The sequence below is a fragment of the Peromyscus eremicus genome, chromosome 4, assembly GCF_949786415.1.
Source record: "Peromyscus eremicus chromosome 4, PerEre_H2_v1, whole genome shotgun sequence".
Classification (NCBI taxonomy): Eukaryota; Metazoa; Chordata; class Mammalia; order Rodentia; family Cricetidae; genus Peromyscus; species Peromyscus eremicus.
In genome coordinates this window covers 4,870,055-4,886,197 of record NC_081419.1, presented here as the reverse complement: position 1 = coordinate 4,886,197, position 16,143 = coordinate 4,870,055, and the positions used below count along the sequence as shown (strand labels likewise).

At 52.7% G+C, this 16,143-nt stretch overlaps 1 protein-coding gene across 1 annotated transcript; it reads left to right on the top strand.

The window, feature by feature from the left end:
• Positions 1-1,056: 1,056 nt before the first annotated feature.
• On the top strand, positions 1,057-13,773 carry Ptges (prostaglandin E synthase). The gene is made up of 3 exons (XM_059260003.1): positions 1,057-1,270; positions 3,001-3,083; positions 13,304-13,773. Exons 1-3 carry the CDS (start codon positions 1,142-1,144, stop codon positions 13,551-13,553), a joined length of 462 nt encoding a protein of 153 aa, XP_059115986.1. The 5' UTR covers positions 1,057-1,141; the 3' UTR covers positions 13,554-13,773.
• Positions 13,774-16,143: the final 2,370 nt, after the last annotated feature.

Genomic DNA, 16,143 nt, shown 5'->3' with positions numbered 1-16,143 from the left:
AGGGTCAAGGGGGGGTAGATGGCTCAGTTGATAAAGCAGGAAAACCTGGCTTCTGACCCCCAGAACCCACTTAAAAAGCCAGACGTGAAGATGTCTATTTGTAATCTGCTGGCCACAGAGACAGGTGGTGCCTGGAGTTCACTGGCCTGCCAGTCTAGCAGAAGGAGGAGCCCCAGGTTCAGTGAGCGATCACGCCTCAAAATGTAACTTGGGGCCAGATGTGATGGCGCACACCTTTAGTCCCAGCACTCAGAGGCAGAGGCAGGCGGATCTCTGTGAGTTCAAGGCCAGCCAGGACTAGATAGTGGCTGGGCCCATGAGACCTGAATTCTATTCCTGGACTCACATGGCATAATAGAATCAACTCTAACAAGTTGTCCTCTGACTTTGACACAACTGCTATAGCACACTCACAATAAATAAATAAATTGTAATTTTAAAAGAAACTACAAGGAAAAATATGAGGTGGTGGGCAATTGAGGAAGTCACAGGAAGTCAGCTACTGGCTTCCACACGCAGATGCACACATGTGCCCTCATCCTTATGCACATATACACACCCAAATGAACACCCCCTCCACACACACACAGAGTCTGAACTGGGAATTGGAGGTCTGTGTTCCTGCTAGAGAACAGCCGAAGGATCTCTCTCACTTTCTGGCTTGTGGAGGCAGCCCATCTCCGTGCCTGGAGTGTCTAACATCACAGAGACAGTGCATTAGCACAGATGGCCTGGTTCTCGTGCCCTCCACCTGTCCTCCCCCTTTGGAAAGTGGGCATGTGTCAGTGATAAATTCCGCAGACCGAGGTCGATGACCTGGAGTTAAGATGAGAAACAGATTAGGAAGTCTGAGGCTTTGCCAGGGAACCATGGTCCAGATCCAAGGATGGCGTGGGGTCACCTCCACTTCTGGGCTGCTCCCAGCACTTGGAGCAGAAGTCCCTGTTTCCTTCTTTCCTGGAGCAGGGGGCCTGCTGTGGGTGCTCAGGGTGGGCGGGGAGTGGGCGGGGGCGACGGCAGGCCGCCTACTCAGGGCTTGGCCCGCCTCCTCCTCCTCCTCCTCCTCTCCACAGGCTGCCGTGTGGGACAGACACACTCAGTCATTGCGTCCCGGAGTTGGAGCCCAAGCCGGCTAGCCGAGATGCCTTCTCTGGGCCAGGTGATGGAGAACGGCCAGGTACTCCCGGCCTTCCTGCTCTGTAGCACACTGCTGATCATCAAGATGTACGCGGTGGGTGTCATCACAGGCTACACTAGGCTTCGGAAGAAGGTACGTGAGCTGGAGTGTGTGTGTGTGTGTGTGTGGGGGGGCAATTAGCACTCTGCTGGCTTTTTCCTGCAAGAAAGTCTGAGAACTGAACAGCGTGGCGGAGGTGTGCCTGCCAGCGTGCAGACGTAGCTGCTTCAAAGCTGCCGCCTCAGCCCTTCGGGATGCTGGCTTGGGCTTCAGCTCCTGAACCCGCTGGCATGAGAGCACTCGGGGTTCCCTCTCTCAGCGCCAGGTGAAGCATCTGCCACCAGGAGACGCACGTGGAGCACAGGGACCCTGACAGCGAGAGGTCTCCTGACCTGGTGGCTTCCTGGCAGGCAGGCAGGGGGATTTCGTATCTGGGTGGAGTGGGGACCGGCAAAGCAGGAGCCCGAGAAGTCTTTCCGTGGAAATTCCCACTCCCCGTGGGCGTCACACACAGACTCACGGCAGCCTCCGAGGCTTGGTCCTAGCCAAAGAGGTCACAGACGACACACTCTGATCCCAGTCCTGGCAAGGAAATAACAGTAAAAAGAGCCCACACGGAGCCGGTGGGAGTGGCCAGGACGCCCCGACCCATTCCTCCGCATTGGACGGAACCCTGGAAGCTACTGGAAAGCAGAACCGCACGAAGTTATCTGTTGCTTACAGGCCCAAAGGCAGGGGGGACGGAGTGCGGGTGGGATCCCCGGGTGGGACTCTGGCCCTCCAGCTGGGTTCAGCCCCTGGGGCAGCTACTGGCAGGAATAAAGGCAGGGCCACCTCTTACTGGCTGCCTCTGGTTCTCCTGTTGGGTCTGACCTGGGATGTAGGACACAGATGCCGGGCAGAGATAGCTGTATTCTGTCATTGTCCCCTCGGCAGGGGCCCCAAAGCCGAGCACCAAATTACCACCAGAGCCTGGGGGAGGCAGTGGGAGATAGGTTTCCTCGGTTTTTCCAGTGAGAAGTCTGGGCTGGGAGATGTCGGCTTCCTGTGGCTCCTTCCATCCCCTTTTGAAGCTTAGTGTCTGGCTCCTGAGCCTCACTTCCTCCTGGTCTCCATTCCCCATGATTCCAGATACAGGCGCTGAGGGAGACCTCCCCTGCTTTGGGCCCTGGGGATCCTGAGGCGTCTCTCCTTTCTGTCAGGAGGGACCAGAGGATCACCATCTGCAGAGGGGATGGGCACAGGCTCGGGATCCTCTCCCACCGGCCTGGGGACCTGAGCAGTTGAGAGCTCAGTGACCCCCTCTGCAAGCCTGGTGGTCGTGAGGGCCTGAGTGTCTGACCAGGCTCTTGAGCGTCCCTGATGGCTCCTACTTTCATCTTGAGATAGGGTCTTCCTACATAGACCAGGATGCCCTTGAACTCACAGAGATCTGCCCACCTCTGTCTCCAGAGTGCTGGGATTAAAGGTGTGCGCCACCACACTTTGCTGAATCTTATTTTAATTTACTTTTCGAGGTTCTTGGATTAGAGTCTAGGGACTCACGCACGCTAGGCAAAGACAGGATGTGGATCCATACCCCGAGCCCCTCCTGAGTGCTAGGCTATCCAGTCCCACTGAGTCCCAATCTAGCAGTCTCTCTTAACCTATGAGAGAGCGCTTGCCACTGTGAGCTCCAGTGCGCAGCTCAGAGAAGAGGTCCAGGGGGGCAAGTTGAGTGGCCTGTAGGCCATGTAGGTGGCTGTGTTGTTGCCTAGCTCCTGAGTTCTGTCCTCAGACGAGGACCTCCTCAGGGATGGTGACCCTCAGCCAATGTGTTTCAGGCTTTTGCCAACCCTGAGGATGCCCTGAGACATGGAGGCCTCCAGTTCTACAGGAGTGATCCAGATGTGGAGCGCTGCCTCAGGTGAGTACCTGCCAGCATCTTGGACTTGGCCACAGACAGACCTGGCTGCTACCTGTCCTTACTGAGTTTCTGAAATGGGGCCTTGAGAGTCACTTATGTGTCTAAGGGCGTCTGTGGGCCTGATTTCTTCTCAGGCGATGATAGTTTGCTCATTACATTTGTCTTGGAAAAGAAAATTCTCGGGATCCAGAAGTAGAGTTAGTTCAAGGTTGATGGTGCATGTCTGAGATGCCAACACTTGGGAGCTGGAAGCAGGAAGCTCGACCAGAGTTCTAGACCAACCACAGAGTGGGACCATTTGAAGCAAGCAAACAAACAGAAAAAGAAATACAAGTGGAGTATAGTGGCTCATACCTGTGAGCCCAGCGTTTGGGAGGTACAAGCCAGAGCGTCGGGTGTTCAAGACCAGCCTCTGCTGTTAGAAAACCATCCCTGCCAGTGGATCCCTGGCTTCTTCATGTCTCAGGGCACACCCTCTCTCTCCCCCTAAGTGTTAGTTTTAAAGTGAGTCTTTAGGCTAGGTATAGTGGCACACACCCATGATGCCAATGTTTTGGAGGCTGAGATAGAAGGATTGCCTTGGGTTCTAGGCTGGTATGGGCTATGGGTAAAGCCCAGTCTCAAAGAACAAAACAATCTGGGTGGTGGCAGCTCATGCCTTTAATCCCAGCACTCGGGAGGTAGAGGTAGGCGGATCTCTAAGTTTGAGGTCAGCCTGGTCTACAGAGCGAGTTCCAGGATAGTCAGGGCTACACAGAGAGACTTGTCTTAAAAAAAAAAAAAAAAAAGCCGGGCAGTGGTGGCTCATGCCTTTAATCCCAGCACTCGGGAGGTAGAGGCAGGCGGATCTCTGTGAGTTCGAGGCCAGCCTAGTCTACAGAGCGAGCTCCAGGACAGGAACCAAAACTACACGGAGAAACTCTGTCTCAAAAAACCAAAAAAAAAAAAAAAAAAAAAAAAAAAGGAAAGCGAAAGTCTTGGCTGTGTAAACTTCTAGGGAGTAAAAGTCGATTTTTAGAGCCCGCTTAGTATTGGAGTCTGGGCCATTTCTTCCCACCTCATCAGTCATCTAGAGTGAGGGGCACTGGGGTGATGGGAGCAAGGAGGATGGGCAGCTGGACCTGCTGAGATGTGAGACAAACCGCTGTAAACAGCTCCCAACAGAGCCCCTTGCAACAGGCGGAGATGGGTGGGGCGGTCACGTCCATAACAGAATTCCCCTCTGTAAACAAAGTGTGGGGAGGGAGGGTTTCCTTGTGTTTTTCTTAGCCATTGACAATAATGTACACACTTGTGGTTTTTTAAAAAATGACAGCACTGTGTCAGGAAGTGAGACTCCAGGCCGCCCTGTTCTTTCCAACAGAAATATGGGCTAATCTGTATGTGTTCCATCAGGCCATTGTCCATTCAGGGTTTAATGAACAGCTACTACATGGCAGGCATTGGCTGGTTTCATGAGTAAATGGCCTTGCACAGCCGTGACCACATATTGGTGACTCTTGGTTGTCTGGGCCATTCTGAACCTTGAGAGGGAAAGGTTGAGTGGCCCAGACAGTCATCTCAGCCAGCTGTCAGCAACAACCCAGGGCTTGGGTTTTGTTACCTCCTAAAGGCATAACCTTATTCAGGGAAGATGAAAGAACTTCAAGGGACTCTGCCATTCCCACCTACCCAGTGGGATTTTTCTTCTTCTTTTTTAATATTTGCTTTATATTTACTTCATTTTATGTGTATGAGTGTTTTCCCTGAGTGCAGGTATATGCACTACATATGTGCATATTGGATCCCTTGGAACTGGGGTTACAGATAGTTGTAAGCCTCCATATGGATGCTGGGAGTTGATCCTGGTGGTCCTCTGCAAGAGAAATAAGTGTGCCTGCAAGAGAAATGAGTGAGCCATCTCTCTAGCTGGATTTTATTTTTATTTATTTATTTATTTATTTATTTATTTATTTATTTATTTATTCATTCATTCATTCATTTATTTATTATGTATACAGTGTTCTGTCTACATGTATGCCTGCAGGCCAGAAGAGGGCATCAAGATTTCATTTCAGATGGTTGTGAGCCACCATGTGGTTGCTGGGAATTGAACTCAGGACCTCTGGAAGGGCAACCAGTGCTCTTAACCTCTGAGCCATCTCTCCAGCCCTGGATTTTATTTCTTATACTCTTTAGTCCTGAAGCGTCAGTGGTTGGTATTCAATCTAGCACTTTCTGAACATTCCTCACCTGGTGAGGCTCATTCAGGATTTCCTAGGTACTCTGCCTAGGGGGCTGAACTCCTGGGGAGCTGAGAAGCCTCCTGACTCCATAGGACATCACAGACAGTTGAGGGTCAGAGATGATGCCCAGGTTGGTAGAGTGCTTGCATAAAATAGAGTTGGAGGCTAGCCTGGACTACATGAGACCCTATCTTACAAAAGAAAGGAAGGAAGGAAGCCAGCCACTTGTGGTAGCCCATCTTTTTAATCCCGGTACTTGGGAAGCAGAGGCAGGAGGATCTCTATGAGTTTGAGTTCAGTCTGATTTACACAGTGAGTTCCAAGGCAGCCAGAGGACCCTGTCTCAAAGAAGAAAATGTGTCAGCTGAGGGTGCAGAACTGGGAATCATGCCAGCTGCCTCCCTCTAGGAACTGACTGGAGAGAGAGAGGGAGCGAGAGCGAGCAGTTAAATGTTGGAACGAGGGCACACGCCCCCAGGCCAACACTGCTGTGTACACAGGAAGCATGAAGCCTGGATCCCGGGTCATAAATCTGCCTTGCAGATTAGCACATGCTGGAGACAAGCCAGGCTGGTTCTGAGGCAATCAGAGACCAGGTTTAAAGAACGGAACCCAGGCAGCTAGAGAGAGGATCCCGTGATTAAGAACACTCGTTGCTCTTGCAGAAGACTCAGGTTCGATTCCCAGCACCCACACGGTGCCCTTTTCTGATCTCCTCAGGCACTAGGCACACATGTGGTGCACATATATACATGTAGGCAAAAATGCTCTGAGAAAAAATAAAATAGATAACTTTAATTTAACTTAATTCTTTTTTTCAAGTCAGGGTCTCACTATGTAGCCTTAGCTATTCTGGAACTCACTATGTAGACCAGGCTGGCTTCAAACTCAAAGAGATCCACCTGTCTCTGCCTCCTGAGTGCTGGGATTAAGGTGTACACCACCTACATTTTTTTTCTTTTAATTTTGAGACAGGGTTTGTTGCTAGAGTTTTCTATCCAGGTCCCACCAAGCCCCGGCAGTCCGACAGCCCACTTATAAAATAAACGCACAGATGCTTATATTATTTAAACTGTTGGGCCTAATGGCTCAGGCTTCTAGCTATCTAGTTCTTACATCTTAAATGAATCCATTTCTATAAATCTATACCTTGCCACGCGGCTCGTGGCTTACTGGCATCTTCACATGCTTCTTGTCATGGCGGCAGCTGGCAGTGTCTCCCTCCGCCTTCCTGTTCTCTTAGTTCTCCTCTGTTAGTCCTGCCTATACTTCCTGCCTGGCTACTGGCCAATCTGTGTTTTATTTATTGACCAATCAGAGCAACACATTTGACATACAGACCATCCCACAACAAGGGTTTCTCTGTGTAGTTTTGGATCTTGCTCTATAGAATGGGCTGGCCTCGAACTCACAGAGATCTGCCTGGCTCTGCCTCCCAAGTGCTGGGATTAAAGGTGTGCACCACCACCACCTGGCCAATTTTTTTTTTAAGATAAAAAAAAAAAAAAAAGAATGAGCCTGAGGCCACCTGTAGTGGCCTCACCTGGGATTCTAGCACTGAGGAGGTGGAGGCGGCAGGGTCAGAGTTCGAGGCCAGCCTTAGCTGCACAATATAACATCAGAGGCTTGCACAAACTCCATGAGACAGGAAGGCCAGCTGTGGGGAGCGAAGGAAGTCCTGAGTGAGTCTGTTGTTGACATGGGCACGGCTGTGCCACAAACTAAAGTCTCAGATCCACAGCAATGGCAAAGCCTTCCTCCGATGAGGCCCGGGGATGGCAAAGCCTTCCTCTGGTCCTGGTGCGAATGTTGGCAGGATATAATAAAAACTCATAACTGCAAACCTCTTCAAGGATGTTTACGGGCTGGGACTGCCCTCCTACACAGACCTCCTGACCTCTCCCTCCCCCTCTGTACACAATAAACTCCTGGCAGAGAGCGAGTGGCCCACTGACCCCAGCTTCTCTGGATGTGTGTCTGTTCTTTCCCTCGCTGCCCCAGTCAAGTTCCAGCCGTCCTGGACAGGTACCCTGCCACGTTTTCTCATCCCAGGACACCTGCCCGCATTCACACCCTGCTATGTTCTCCTCCCAGGACACCTGCCCGCACTCACGCCCAGCCACGTTCTCATCCCGGGACACCTGCCCACACTCACGCCCAGCCACGTTCTCATCCCGGGACACCTGCCCACACTCACGCCCAGCCACGTTCTCATCCCGGGACACCTGCCCACACTCACGCCCAGCCACGTTCTCATCCCGGGACACCTGCCCGCACTCACACCCTGCCACGGTCTCCTCCCGGGACACCTGCCTGCACTCACACCCTGCCATGTTCTTCCGGGACACCTGCCCGCACTCACACCCTGCCATGTTCTTCCGGGACACCTGCCCGCACTCACACCCTGCCACGTTCTCCTTCCGGGACACCTGCCCGCACTCACACCCTGCCACGTTCTCCTCCCAGGACACCTGCCCGCACTCACGTTCTCATCCTGGGACACCTGCCCGCACTCACACCCTGCCATGTTCTCATCCCAGGACACCTGCCCGCACTCACACCCTGCCATGTTCTCCTTCCGGGACACCTGCCCGCACTCACACCCTGCCATGTTCTCCTTCCGGGACACCTGCCCGCACTCACACCCTGCCACGTTCTCCTCCCAGGACACCTGCCCGCACTCACACCCTGCCATGTTCTCATCCCAGGACACCTGCCCGCACTCACACCCAGCCATGTTCTAGTCCCAGGACGGTGCCACCATCCTATGTTCCAAAACTGGCATCCTACCTGTCCATTTATCAGTAGTGGACACAGGCTTTGAGAGGAAGGGACACCTGCCTGTGGCCTCAGCTCCTTGGTGGCAGTCAGAGTTGGTGGCCTCTGGTGGAACCCCCATTTCTCACTAGGGTCAGTGAAGGACTGTGGCAGGTTGTCAGCTAAAGGAGAATGAGGAGCAGTCACAGCTGTGCCCAGGCCAGGGCTGGTGATTTCGGGGTGCCCATGATGGGGGTGGTGGTAACAAACTTAAGGCCCTCCTATCTGCTTTTCCTTATTTTCTGGGTATCAACACCTACAGCACCCTAGCACTCCGAGGAGAGTGATGTTTCGAAGCGGTGTGCCAAGGTCTGGCCCTGAGGCTGTAACCCCATCTAGCAGGAGGCAAAGCCTCAAACCCACTGCCTCAGCCCCGCCCCTTACCGATTTCCCTGTGCACACCTGCCTTTGGCACCAAGCAGCCGTCCTCTGGCACCCTGGGCTCACGTACACGTGCAGCGTGGGTGGCGCCCTGGAAGAGAGGGAACACGTTGCCTCCAGCTGCTGTCACTGCCTTGACCTGGGGTCACCGGAGGTCTCTCCTCGTAGCAGTCACTTGCTGCAGTAAAACAGCTCTGTTCCAGCATGTGTTGAGGGTGAGGGGCGGGCGGATGTCACGTGTGTGTGTGTGTGTGTGTGTGTGTGTGTGTGTGTGTGTGCGCTGTGCAAGTCTCGTCTGGTGGGAACTGGCTTTGGTGACTTTTGCCTCAGATCACTGGTTGTTATTGTGACACATTTCTCCCTGCCTCCCAGTACGTGACTCCCTCCATGCCTCTGGATACTGTAGCAGGGGAGGAGAGGTGAGCTTTACTTTGTTATTTTCAACATCCTGATTTCCCCATTCTTCCCTGCCCCCGGCACCTCCGTGGCTTTGTGGGGCCCCATTGTGGTTTCAAACAGATGAGGGAGGGAGGCCCTGGGTCGGAGCTCCATCTGCTCCCAGCCGCTTTTCCTACGTGTGCCAAGGAAGTGTGTTTTCTCTGCAAGGCCTGCCTCCCCAACCAGGGGCCTGCCACGGAGCAGAGACCTCTCCTCCTACCCCCGAGTCCCAACCTTGCCTACCTGCTTTTCAGGTTTGGTCACATTTGTTTTCAATATGGTTTTGTTTTGTTTTTGAGACAGAGTCCCATATAGCCCAGGCTGGCCTCTAACTCTCTACATAGCTGAGGATAACCTTGAACTTCTGATCCTTCTGCCTCTACCCCTCAAGTGCTAGAGTTAGAGGCATGTGCCACCACCTCTGGTTCATTTGCTGCTGGGGACTGAGCCCAGGACCTTTTAATTCTTAGTCAAGTGTTATACCAGCTAAGCCATATTCCTAGAGTTAAAAATATATATATTATTTATCTTATGTATTTGGGTGTTTTGCATTATATACATGCAGTGCCCGAAGAGGCCAGAAGAGGGCGTCAGATTCCCTGGAACTGGCGTTACAGATGGTTGTGAGCCACCATGTGGGTCCTCTGGAAGAGCAGCCAGTGCTCCCAATCACTCAGCCATCTTCCAACACGTGACTCCCTCCATGCTTCTGGATACTGTATTTAAATATTGTGTTTATTTTCAGGACAGGGCCTTTTGTAGCCCCAGGTGGTGTATACCACCACCACCCAGCTGACTCTCGCTCTTAACACACCAACTCCTCTTGGTGGAGGTATGCTTGCACACGTGTGTGAGTCCAGGGGCTAGCCTCGGCTGCTGTTTCTCAAGCGCTGTCCCACTGGTTTTTGAGACGACCTCATAACTTGGAACTAGGCTAGCCCATGGGAGCCTCCTGTCTCCATTTCCCTGAGCTGGGGTTACAGGCGGGTACAAGAGCACCTAGCTTTTTCGCGTGGCTTCTGGGGACTGAACTTGGTTCTTCATGCTCTCCCAGCCAACACTTTACAGATTCCCCAGCCCTCGGCTCCCATATATTACGGCGCAGTCTGGCAGCTGAGTCCCCCCCCTCATCGGGCACCTCAGACAGCCATCTCACGGTCCCCTGTGGTAGGCAGAGCAGCCCATCTGCAGACAGAACCATCTCATGGTCCCCTGTGGTAGGCAGAGCCCATCTGCAGACAGCTAATTTGCTGTGGTGGGCTTTCAAGGGTGTTCCCATAATTAGGACACGGAGGCTGTGTAGACACCGCTCCATCTCATCGGGTGTTGTGATCTGAGGGAACCCTGTCCTGTCTCTAGTGACCCATGTGATGAGAGTCCCCATGGTCCCTGCTCTCAGGTTTCTCGCCCCTCCCTGTCATCAGTCTCCAGAGTCTGTCCAGGCCTGTCACCCTGTGCCATGCACCACTGTAGTCTATGCCACAGCAGGCTGAGAGCTGACCTCACCAGCCACCCAGACTTGCTTTCCCTGTGTCTGGGTCACAAGGTCATGATCCAGGTGAAAAGGAGAAGAAAGGTCATATGGATGGGGCTCAGGGAGATGGAGGCTGGCTACAACACCTGGGAAAGTTCCAGGTCCTGCTGGAAGAATGGAAGAAAGGGTGTGTGTGTGTGTGTGTGTGTGTGTGTGTGTGTGTGTGTGTGTAAGAGAGAGAGAGAGAGAGAAAGAGAGAGAGAGAGAGAGAGAGAGGGAGGTGCTGAGGCTAGAGAACTTGTCACCCTCATCTAGTGCTCTTCTTTTATTCCCTTGAGGCAGAGTCTCTCACTGAACCTGGAGCTGGTCGACAGCCAGCAAACTCCAGCCATTCTGTTTCCATCCCCTCCTGCTAGGGTTATTAGCACTTTAGTGACATCTAGGGTTTGTTTTGTTTTAAATATGGGTGTGGGGATTTGAACTCTGGTCCTCATGATTGTTCAGCAATCTGTATTAACCACTGAGCCTTTTTTTTGTTTTGGTTTTTTGTTTTTTTTGACACAGGGTTTCTCTGTGTAGTTTTGTACCTGTCCTGGATCTCGCTCTGTAGACCAGGCTGGCCTCTATCTCATAGAGATCCACCTGCCTCTGCCTCCCAAGTGCTGGGATTAAAGGCTTGCGCCACCACCGCCTGGCAAGTAATGAGTCTTTTTCTGTCCTGCCAGCTCCCAAATAATAACACAGAGGCTTCTTATTACGAAAGCTTGGTCTGTAGCTTAGCTTGTTCCTAACTAGCTCTTATAATTTAAATTAACCCATTTATATTAACCTACATTCTATCACATGGCGTTACCTCTCTTCAATCTTGTACCTCCTGTTTCCTCTCGGTGTCTCCTTGCTTCTCCTGCATGCCTAGATTCCTCCTCCTCTTCCTTCTCTCTCCAGAAATCCTGCCTGTATCTCCTGCCTAGCTATTGGCCATTCAGCTCTTTATTCCATTCAGGTCTTTATTAAACCAATCAGAAGGTGCCGTAGCAAAGACACATCTTCACAGTGTTCAAATATTCTGCAACAGGGTTTCTCTATGTAGCTCTGGCTGTCCTGGAACTCTGTAGACCAGGAGCTCTGTAGACCAGGCTGACCTCGAATTCACAGAGATCTGCCTGCCTCTGTGCTAGGATTGAAGGAGTGTGCCACCATGCTTGGCTAAGAAAGAAAGAAAGAAAGAAAGAAAGAAAGAAAGAGAGAAAGAGAGAGGGAGGGAGGGAGGAAGGAAGGAAGGAAGGAAGGAAGGACAGAAGGAAGGACAGAAAGTCTTATATACAGCCCAGGACTGCCTCAACTCATTCACTAGTAGAGTATGACCAAGATTTATTTATTTTTATTTTGTGTGTGTTTACTTGCATGTACATATGTGTGCACCATGTGTATGTCTGGTGCCTTCAGAGGCCGGAGGAGGGCATCAAATCCCCCGGAACTGGAGTTAGAGATGCTTGTGACCTACTCTGTGGGTGCTGGGATCTGAACCTGAGTCATCTCCAAGAGCACCAAGTGCTCTTCACTGATGAACCATCTCTCCAGGCCCTGACCTTGATCTCTTGATTGTAGTTATTTTTCCACCCTGTTTTAAGCAGAGCTGGGGATAAGCACTCCATCTGCTAAGCTACATCTCCCCTCCTTAAGAATTTTCGTGCCCTTGGCTGAATTTCATTTCCTCCTCTGTTCCCAGGCCCCCTCCTACCCATCTGCCTCACTTCCCTCCAGCAAACAGGTCGATTTTGAACTCTGCTGTTCTGACCACAGGGCCTTTGCATATGCTGGGTACTTGCCAAGAAGGTTCTTCTCTGCCTGGCCAGCTTCTCCTCAGTTAGACTCTAACACATGTCTCCACCCGACTACTGCCTCGGTCTCCCTGAAGCATTGGGGTGCTGGGTATTCCAGCCTCTTCCAGGCTCTGCCTACTGCCTTTCAGTAAACTGCTGGTGGCTCTTACTAAGACTCATTTTCCAGCGGGAAACAAGATGAGACCTCTGAAGCGGTTCGCCACATAGCGCTGGGGCTAGGCTGGACCGGCCAGTGGCCTGGTGCTGCCTGTCAGATGGACTGCAGCTTCAGACTGAGGGATGGAGCCTGTCCTGGGGAAGGTCACGGCTCAGCCACTGGGGTCATGTTTTTCTAAGTGGTCATCGATGGCTCCAGGGCGGTCACCGTCCCTAATTGATGGGGCTTGCCTGCCTGGTTCATTTTAGAGAGTGGCAACAGTCCAAAAGGGGTCATGGAAACTAACGGCCAGTGAGAGTTTTCTTCCTTGGTCATCATTTACGGTTGGCTTGTAAGCAGCCTTCCCGCCACGCATGCGCGGGGATAGCACGCCTGAAGGAAGGAAGGGAAGGCTGAGCAGCGTCCTGTGCTTAGCTAGGCTGGGGAATGGAAGAATCCTGTGGTTAGTCCTGCAAAGATGATGCTTAGTCAGCTTTTGGGGTGGAAAGGGACAGAGACAGCACTGGATGGGACCCCAAACTTGCATTCAGAGTGCAGGCAGGTCTCCTCAGAGAACACCTGTCACTCACCCAACCCTATCCTCTGAGTCCTCCTTTTTCCGCCTGGTGTCTAAGGGACAGAGGAGACAGCATGGGGAAGGTGGGGAGGACTATGCCCATACAAGCCCCATGGCGTGTTAAGAAAGCCCTAATCCAGCGGCGGCCTCCCCGTCAGGTGCTATTAACGGGGCTTTGAGCCTCAGCCCTTCTGGGTAAAAGCTCGGAGTCACTGTCCCCCTTGGCCCCTGGCCAGCAAGGGATTGGAGTGTCTGGCAGTCCCAGAAGGTCCCGGTGGGTTGGGAGTCCCAGCACTAAGGCTATTGACTGTACCGCTCTGCTCCCCAGGGCCCACCGCAACGACATGGAGACGATCTATCCCTTCCTCTTCCTGGGCTTCATCTACTCCTTCCTGGAACCCACACCTTTGATCGCCTGGATACATTTCCTTGTTGTCCTCATAGGCCGTGTGGTGCACACGGTGGCCTACCTGGGCAAGCTGAACCCACGCATCCGCTCTGGAGCTTATGTCCTGGCCCAGTTTGCCTGTGTCTCCATGGCCCTGCAGATCCTCTGGGAAGTGGCCCACCACCTGTGACCAGTGGCTGAAGCCTCTTCAACTACCACATTGTGGACAGAAGCCACAGAGGCTGAACCTGGGGACTTGGTGTCTCTTCGAGAATAGGGATGGGCTGAGGTCCTGGGATCCTGCCATCTAGGTGTGTTGGATACCTGGGCCCAATGTGCGTGTGTGTTTCTTACTCTCTTGGGATCTGGATGAAGTGCCCAATTAGAATCACTTATAGATGAGTTGTCAAGATTAACAGAACATCCTTGACCTCACAAAAGCCTTAAACATCACCCACACTCCCTTTTGCCCCGTAAAACTGAAAGAACAACCGGGAAGTGGTGGTGCATGCCTTTAATCCCAGCACTTGGGAGGCAGAGGCAGGTGGATCTCTGTGAGTTCGAGGCCAGCCTGGACTACAGAGCGAGTTCCAAGACAGCCAGAGCTGCTACACAGAGAAAACCTTGTCTCAAAGAAACCAACCAACCAAACAAACAATTGAAAGGGCAGAGGATCCTCCAACATCGCCATCATTCCATCCAGGGCTAAAAGTGAAGGCTTCTCAAACCTACCCACAGTTCTGGGCCAGCCCACGGAGAGACCTGGCTGGTGTGTGTCCCAGGAAGTCCTCACAAGAGGCCAAGCAATAACCTGCTCCCTCTCAGGCTGTGGAGCTTGGGGACTTGCTATTTTTCAGCAGTGGGCAGGTCTTCACGTCCCTGTTCCCTGTTGACACCTCCCTGTCCTTTGTTCCAAGTGCTTAGGTAGGGCAGGCTTAGGAATGGTGAGTGCTCAGGGTACGCTGTGCCTGCCTGGTCAAGGCCTTAGCTTCTCCAAAAGGCTGTCCATCAGGGATGGGCTTTGTCTGACCAACCACTGAAGGGATTTGGGCTTCTTCAGCATCTGTGAGGTTTGAAGATGCCAAATGTCCACCCTTGTGGAAAACCTCATGTGTGTGGTGATCCTCCAGAGTCCTCCTAAGACCTGTTCAGAGTTAGTCATTAAACAGCAATGTGTGACCTGTGAATGTCCCGTGTTCCCTATTTCCAATGTCCCAGCTGGCCTGGTGCCTGCTGGGAATTTTTGGGTTTTTGGTGTATATATGTTTTGCTTTCTTGAGACTGGGTTACACTTAGCCCAAGTTGGCCTCAAATTTGCTATGTAGCCGAGGACAACCTTGAACTAACAGCCTGCCTGTACCTCCCAAGTGCTGGGATTATAGATCTGCACCACCACAGTGGGTTCGTTCCTGGGGCCAAGCCAGCACAGGCCACCTGTTTGTGGAAATCACACACCTGTCAGGCTGCTCCAGGGAAGTCAGTCCCCTTCTTCAGCAAGAGGATCCCTGATAATGTGGTGCTTGGCTTGGGATCTAGAGATGTCCAAATCCTGGCCTGCCGGGTGGTCTTCCCTGAAGATCTGTCACCAGGGAGGATGCTGTGTTTCTGCTCTACGGGTGGAGACACAGGAGTGACCACCTGGAAGCTCGGGGCTGCCCCAGTGGGGCCTGCGCCCCTCTATGTTGAGATCTGTCTGCCCTATGAGGCGGTACTGGAAAGCCCAGCCAGCCTAGGCTTCCACCCTGCAGAGCCGCAGTGCACGGTGAGTGGATAGCACTGCCCTCTGGTGGTGAGATGAAACCTTTGCTGCTGGAACGCTCGCTCATCGGAGGAAAACAAAAACCTTAGAGGGCCGTTTTGAGTGCTAGCAGCTGAGCATTAGGCTGGAGGTACCTTCATCTGTCGTCCCCCCTCACCGCCCCATTCAATACTTAAAGTAATTTTAAAAAGGAGGAATTTCTGCATTTTAGACAAGATCAGGTGAGTTCAGGCGGTATGGCCAAAGACTTCATTTCTGCCTTTTCATTTTATGTATATGGGTGTTTTGTATGAAGACATGTCGGTATCATATGTGTGTCTGGTGCCCATGGAGACCAGAAGAGGGTGTTGGATCCCCTGGAACTGGAGTTACAGTTATGAGCCACTATGTGGGTGCTGGGAATTGAACATGGGTTCTCTGAAGAACAGCCAGTGCTCTTAACCACTAAGCCATCTCTCCAGATCCACTTCAGCATTTAGCTGAGGGATTCAAGGGTCCAAGGAGACAGATGACTTGCTCTGAATCCTGGGCTAGGACAGGAAGAGAACTCTGCACAGTAGGGCCCAGGAGGGATGGGGGCCAGAGGCCTACGCAGGGCAGATGAACACCTGTCCGTTTCTGTTTTCCCTCTTGAAGAAGGGCTTGTGAGGGCCAGGTGTTCTAGTAAGAACCTGTCAGTTGTCTGGTGCAGGGACGTGTATCACACACGATGACTGCATGATCTGGGACCTGAGTGATGGAGCTGCCCCTCTGAGGGGGCCTGAGTGATGGAGCCGGCCCTCTGAGGGGGACTGGGTGATGGAGCTGCCCCTCTGAGGGGAACTGGGTGATGGAGCCGCCCCTCTGAGGGAGCCTGGGTGATGGAGCCGCCCCTCTGAGGGAGCCTGGGTGATGGAGCCGCCCCTCTGAGGGAGCCTGGGTGATGGAGCCGCCCCTCTGAGGGAGCCTGGGTGATGGAGCCGCCCCTCTGAGGGGGCCTGGGTGATGGAGCCGCCCCTCTGAGGGGGACTGGGTGATGGAG

What these genes read in the sequence shown, in the direction of transcription:
- Ptges (XM_059260003.1), top strand. Translation starts at nt 1,142, where the DNA reads ATGCCTTCTCTGGGCCAGGTGATGGAGAACGGCCAGGTACTCCCGGCC. An exon ending in ACACTAGGCTTCGGAAGAAG is followed by an intron (nt 1,271 to 3,000) that starts GTACGTGAGCTG and finishes AATGTGTTTCAG; the next exon opens with GCTTTTGCCAACCCTGAGGA. An exon ending in GATGTGGAGCGCTGCCTCAG is followed by an intron (nt 3,084 to 13,303) that starts GTGAGTACCTGC and finishes TCTGCTCCCCAG; the next exon opens with GGCCCACCGCAACGACATGG.